This window comes from Sorex araneus, chromosome 8 (genome assembly GCF_027595985.1).
Source record: "Sorex araneus isolate mSorAra2 chromosome 8, mSorAra2.pri, whole genome shotgun sequence".
NCBI lineage: Eukaryota > Metazoa > Chordata > Mammalia > Eulipotyphla > Soricidae > Sorex > Sorex araneus.
This window is the reverse complement of record NC_073309.1, coordinates 38,499,133-38,505,904: the sequence shown is the minus strand read 5'-3', so window position 1 is coordinate 38,505,904 and position 6,772 is coordinate 38,499,133. Positions and strand designations below refer to the sequence as shown.

At 64.5% G+C, this 6,772-nt stretch overlaps 1 protein-coding gene across 1 annotated transcript; it reads left to right on the top strand.

Annotated features, from left to right (window-relative positions):
- The first annotated feature begins 3,209 nt into the window (after positions 1-3,209).
- On the top strand, positions 3,210-5,813 carry CEBPA (CCAAT enhancer binding protein alpha). The gene has a single exon (XM_055145636.1). The coding sequence runs from the start codon at positions 3,241-3,243 to the stop codon at positions 4,486-4,488; it is 1,248 nt and encodes a 415-aa protein (XP_055001611.1). The 5' UTR covers positions 3,210-3,240; the 3' UTR covers positions 4,489-5,813.
- Positions 5,814-6,772: the final 959 nt, after the last annotated feature.

Below are 6,772 nucleotides of genomic sequence, written 5' to 3'. Positions count from 1 at the left end.
AGGTCTTGGAGAACTTGTCCTCGGCCCTTCAGAGCTGGACCCAGGGCCTATAGAAATCCTTCGCCTCCAGGCAGCTGACCACTGTCCCACTACTTCCTCCTCATCTCAAGGTGCATCTAAAGCCTCACAGGGAGGCCAGTCTCCATGGTCTTCTCCCCCAGAGCCATAAGGCACACAGGTGTCGTGTGTGTGTGTGTGTGTGTGTGTGTGTGTGTGTGTGAGTGTGGGAAGGGATTTGTTACCTCCTCAGGGCCTCCAGAGGCTTGAAGGGAACCTGTGATGCCCCTGGCATTGCCTCTCTCGGGGATGGAAACCCCAGGCTGAGGTCCTGGCCAGCCCAGACTCCAGTTCTGCTCTCTCTTCACAGCCACTCGCCTCAGCCAAACTTGGATCCCAGTGATCCCCAAATCAGAGCCGGGTGAGTGGGCGTCTGTGAGATAGGCCCTCTCCTACCCACAAACCAGCCCGGGGGCGGGCCCAGGCGGCCTTATCTAGGCCCCTCCCTGCAATCTCTGCCTCCAGCCTGGCAGACATCTTGTCCTTTGTGACCAGAACACACCATGTGCTCGCAGCCTCTCTCTACCTTTGCACCTGCCGTCTGTCCGCCTCCCCTTCTAGCAAATTCCTGCTCATCCTCCAAGGCCCGGCTCCAAGGTCCACTCCTGCATTAAGTCCCCTCTTAACCGGGCTGGTTGCCGCCGTCACAAACACCCCAGCCCTCACACACACTTCAGCCACAGATAATCAAGTTCTCTCCCGGTTCTGGAGGCTGGAGGTCCCAGATAAGAGCGGGGTTCTAGTGAGAGCCCCCCGCAGGTACCCACACAGCGTCCCCCCCTCTCCTCCTCGGGACAGTGGGAAGGAAGAGGGAAGCCAAGAGAGCAAGAGGAAAAGAGTCGTTCCCTTCTCCCCTCTCAGACCACCCACCCAATAGGGTCCCACACTTTCTACCTCAGTTAGCCATAACCGCCTTCCAGAAGCCCCATCTCCACATACAAGTCGCACTGGGGGTTACGACTAAATTGGGGAGGGAACACCATTTCCAGAGCAGGATGTCTCTGTGTCACAGTCTACCCACCTTCAGCCCCCTTCCGAGACCCTAACAGATAATGAATGGGCAGAGCACCTTTGCTGCCCCATGCCACCCGCTGCCCTTTGGCGCTGCCTCTGCTCTGAAGAGGCCCCTGAGTCCCAGCTGACTTGGCGTGTCTGTGCCAAGGGGGGGGCGGGGAGGGCCCCCCCCCCACCGGGGAGCAGGCCCACCACCTAGCACCTGGGACTGAGCAGGCATGGAGAAAATGCTGGGCCTGCTGTGGGAGGGGCTCTGTGCGTCCCCTCCACCACATCCCAATGGAGGTGGGTCCGCGAGCCCCTTCTCTGTGTGCAGACCAGGTGCTCTGGGAACAAGACATTCCATGGCCTTTGAGCCCTCCCTCCCGGCCCTGCAGACAGCATGAAAATCCCACACCCAAGTTTTCAGGTTCCCCTCCAGGTCTCCAGGTGTGTGACCCGGGGCTCTGCTGGCTCTTATTAATGTTGGGTTGCTTATTAATGTATCTTCTTTTGCTCCCGGTCCACAGAATCTTCAAGCTAGAGAAGCCTTGTGTGCCAGCTCAGACCAGGAATCCCTGGGAATCTGTTGAATAGAAACTTGATTAAAGCACAGTATGCAGTCCCCAGGCTCCCTGCCTCTTCACTGCCACCACAGCCGAGGCCCTGGCCTCCCTGCGGGGGGTGGGGGGGTATGCCCCACCCCACCCCATGTATGGTGGCACCTTGCCAAAGACTCTATCTGGGACAGGGTCTTGACCCACAGTCACATATCCAGCTATCGCCCGGGCCAGCCTGCAGCGGAGGAGGTGGACTTGCAGAACCACTCGCAGGCACAGGAGGCCCCCGGGGGAACTCGGCACACCCCCACCCCCCACCCCCAGATCCGGGTGTAGCATGCACAAGGCTGCCACGTGGCTGGGGAGACAAGCTGCCCCTTCCTGCTGTGAAAGTGGGTGCAGAGACTGCGCTGAGCCCAGGGGCACCCACGCCTGGACACTCTGTTCCCCTTGATCACGGGGCCCCAGTGCCCCGTGAACCACCTGGCTAGATTCCCCTAGTGGACGCTCGGACCCAGGGCCGCCAAGACTCGGGGGCCTGGACTCCTGGGTCTAGCCCCGGGTGCCCACCTGAACGGGGGGGGGGGGGAGGTAAGAAAGAAGGCGGTGAATTTCGGCCATATTCCCCTTAGAGCACGATGCGGGATCCCCAACTTGACCCGCGAGTCAAGTTCAGCTTCTCACTCCGTTCGCACCCCGGTGCCGGGAATGCCCCAGTCCGTACCCGGCGTCCGGCTCAGAACGTCCCATCTGGAGAGATTTAAACACAATGATAATATTTTATGAATAATAAAATAAACCAGCGGGCCCGGGAGTCCCAGCACTAGCTCCTAGCGCTGACCGATCCTAACCTTCTAGCCAGGCAGATTTTAACAAGTTTTCCAGTCCAGGCCGCTGGACCGGACGGGTGCTGCGGGCTCCCAGGCGGCGGCCGCCTCCCCTCCCTCCGCTCCCCGCGAGGTCCTAGCGCCGGGCCGCGCAGCCTGGTGGACGGGAATCCTGCAGAGGCGGAGTGGAGAGGCGCTTCTGCGCCCGGAGAACCCCAGATCCACGCTACCCAACCTCCGCGCTCCGGACCTCCCTCTCCACCTCTCCAACGCCGCGCGGGCAGCTGCGAGCGAGCCCCGAGCGCCTGGCGACCCGCGGGGTCTCTACTGCCGCCGACGCCGCCGCCTCCCTCCCGCCTGGTACCGGGTGGGCTGTGGCTTTGCAAGCGTGTCTTTGGAGAGCTTTTAAAGCTCCGAGGCCGAAGCGCGGTCCACGAGGGTCGTGCCCGGCGCCCTGGGCGCTCCCGGGCTCCCCCGCCGTTGGCTGGAAGCGGGTGCCTAGAGGGGGAAGCCAGAGGGGGAAGCGCCCCGCCACCCACCGCGTGAGCGCGGGGTCGACGGCTCGGCGCCGGGGCAGGACACGTCTCTCCGCCGTCGTGGAGCAGAAAGCGCCGGGGTCGCCTCTGCCCACGGGCGCCGCGCTCCAGCACTCCCCCCGCCCAACCCACGCCCGCGCGCCACGCGCGCCGCCGGCCGGCGCTAAGACCCAGGGCGCGCCGCGCCCGGCCGGGGTTGGACACTAGAGGGCGACGGCCACCACCCGCCCCCTTACCCCTCCCCGCACCCCAGCCCCCGTCTTATAAATGCGCGCCCCGCGCGGCCCGGGCCATTCGCGACCGGGAGCTGCGCGGGCGCGTCCGAGTCCGGGGCTTCGGGGCGGGGGCGGGGGGCGGTGGCCGGAGCGACGCCCCGCGCAGGCTGGAGGCCGCCGAGGCTCGCCATGCCGGCTGGACTCTAGCTGCCCCATGGAGTCGGCCGACTTCTACGAGGCGGACCCGCGGCCCCCGATGAGCAGCCAGCTCCAGAGCCCCCCGCACGCGCCCAGCAGCGCCGCCTTCGGCTTCCCCCGGGGCGCGGGCCCCGCGCAGCCCCCCGCCCCACCTGCCGCGGCGGAGACGCTGGGCGGCATCTGCGAGCACGAGACGTCCATCGACATCAGCGCCTACATCGACCCGGCCGCCTTCAACGACGAGTTCCTGGCCGACCTGTTCCAGCACAGCCGGCAGCAGGAGAAGGCCAAGGCGGCCGCGGGCCCGGCCGGCGGCGGCGGCGGGGACTTCGACTACCCGGGCGCGCCCGTGGGTCCCGGCGGCGCCGTCATGCCCGGAGGGGCGCACGGGCCCCCTCCCGGCTACGGCTGCACGGCGGCCGGCTACCTGGACGGCAGGCTGGAGCCCCTGTACGAGCGCGTCGGGGCGCCCGCGCTGCGGCCGCTGGTGATCAAGCAGGAGCCGCGCGAGGAGGACGAGGCGAAGCAGCTGGCGCTGGCCGGCCTCTTCCCCTACCAGCCGCCGCCGCCGCCGCCGCCGCACCCGCACCCGCCGCCCGCGCACCTGGCCGCCCCGCACCTGCAGTTCCAGATCGCGCACTGCGGCCAGACCACCATGCACCTGCAGCCCGGCCACCCCACGCCGCCGCCCACGCCCGTGCCCAGCCCGCACCCGGCGCCCGCGCTCGGCCCCGCGGGCCTGCCAGGCCCGGGCAGCGCGCTCAAGGGGCTGGCCGCCGCGCACCCCGACCTCCGCGCGGGCAGCGGCGGCGGCGGCGGCGGCAGCGGCGGCGGCGCGGGCAAAGCCAAGAAGTCGGTGGACAAGAACAGCAACGAGTACCGGGTGCGGCGCGAGCGCAACAACATCGCCGTGCGCAAAAGCCGGGACAAAGCCAAGCAGCGCAACGTCGAGACGCAGCAGAAGGTGCTGGAGCTGACCAGTGACAATGACCGCCTGCGCAAGCGGGTGGAACAGCTGAGCCGCGAACTGGACACGCTGCGGGGCATCTTCCGCCAGCTGCCCGAGAGCTCCCTGGTCAAGGCGATGGGCAACTGTGCGTAAGGCGCGCGCTGGGCCGGCCCTCGGCTGGGACGCAGGGAGTGGTTGGTTCAGGGTCTCAAGACTGGCAGAGCGCGCGGAGCGCGCGCCAGGACGGGGAGATTCTGGAGCGCCTGAAAATCTGGCCAGGCCGGCCGCGTGCCCCCTTGCCTTCCGCGGCGCCCCGGACTCGGGAGCGTCCCAGACGAGGGTGGCCGGAGGCAGCCGTTTGCTCCCTGCCGGAGGAGAAGCCCGCGCCGGGGCTGAGCCGGAGCCCTGCAATTCTAGTATTAAGGAATAACCTTGTGCCTTGGAGACTTAAGACTCACTGCTCTGATTCCTACCGAGTAGGGGGAGCAGCTGTGTGCCTTGCCATTTTCTTTGGAGGGTTCCTGCTTGGTCCGGAGGCTGCAGGAGGTCCCCTCGATTTTGAAAAGGAGGGGCGCAGGCCTGCGGCCGGAGGAAGGGTCTGGGAGCAGAAGTCCCAGCGAGCTGGTTCCATCCGTCCACCCTCAGTGCCGGTGCTCGGATGGGGAGGTAATGCGGGACTGGAGACTGAAGGGAAGGTTGCTTGCTGGTTCTCTGTGAAGGGAGAGGGCCCCTAGTCCCTTGCCTCTAACCTACCAGCCTGCAGCAGGCTGTCCCGTCTCCCCTTACCCCCATGCACACTTACTGAGAGGGGGTCCACCCAAACCTGCCCAGACCAGGAAACTTGGCTGTGGGTTAGCTCTCAGGATGTGTGTTCTCAGGAGTGGGAGTCTCCTGGCCACTAGCCTGGCCTGGATCCTGGAGAGGTGGGGGGGGGGGGGGAGTGTCCCGACAGGGACTTCCAGCCTGTGGCGTTGCCAGCATTGCCGGACAAACTCGAAGCACCGCAGTCATCCCTGAGGGGCCAGAGTTATGAGAAGCTTCCCAAATATTCTGCTTTATCAGTCGATATCAACACTCATATCTGGCCCCTGTGCGTCCCGGCGGGGCCTGTGCAATGGGAATGTGCACGTCGGTGTGAAGCCATTTTATTTGGCTTTTGTTTTGGTTTTTGCTCAAATACTTGCCAAACTGAGACTCTCTATTAAGGCAGCTGCAGGGAGAGTCTGGCCTCTCTCCTTTGGGTTTGGGGATTGCCTTTGCCCCCCGGGAACCCAGGAGGGGAAGGTGGGCTTACCCTTTCCCCTCAGCTGGCTCAGAGGTGCCAGTGGGCCTCAGGGCAGGGCCTGCTGCAGATTGCCTCCCCCCTCCCCACCCCATCCCCACCCCAGAGGCCTTTTATTCCCCTGGTCTGAACAGAGGCATTTCCAGCCACACTCAGACCAGGGGGCCTGGGACTGGGGGGAGCAGCCTGGTTCTCTGGGGGGGCGGGGAGGGCCGGGGGAGTAGGGGAGAGGGACGGGGAGAATGGAGAGTTTCATGTTCGATGTTGTATGAATTATATCTATAATATAAACCCATCAAAGCCAAATCTGGTGTCTTTTTAAAAAAAAAAAAATCAGAAAAGCTGGTTCCAAGGTTTTCCACGGTCTAGGTCACATTTGAAACTAATCACAGCACGGTGTCGAGCTGCGATCTCCACTTTCATTATTAAACTCTCTGCCCATCCCGAGCCCCTCCACGTTAAGGGGGTGACTTCTCCCAACCAAAGCAAAGAAATTCTGAGGAGAGTCTTAGCGTAGGAGGAGAGTGGAGGGGGACCGGCCTTGGTGTGGTCCTGGGGGGTGGGGGGAGCAGAAACAGCCCCTCCCCGTGTCTGAAGCTGTCACAGTCCCTGAGCACAAATGGCAGGTTCTAGGTTGGGGGGGGGGCACTGGGAGAGTTGGGGGGGAGGGCGCTTGGCCGGCCACACTTGCTTCCCGTCCCTCCCTGCTGTGTCCGGGGCACCCGCTCCTGCTGGCCTTGGCCCCCGGGACCTCCACCTGCCCTGTGTGTTCCTGGGCCCTGTAACTGCAGCCTGTAGACCACGTGCTATGCATCCTGCCCCCACATCGCCAGGCAAGGAGCTACCCCCACGCGCGAGCACGCGCACACACACACACACACACACACACACACACACACACACACACACACCCTAGCCCCCCAATGTACAGGTCCTGAGAGAAACCCCAGCACCCCCTTCTGAAAAGAGGGGGGAGGGGGTGATGGGCAACACCCTCCTGCCTGAGACTCTGGAAGGGCCTGGGGAAACAGCCCGAGGCCTGACCACCACCCTCTGCCAGGCCCGCAAAGCCCCTTGGCCTCCTGTTTTCAGCCCCTGAGTCCTCACCAGAGTCATTTTATGGCCTTGGGGAGAAATCGCACATTCTTTTACATT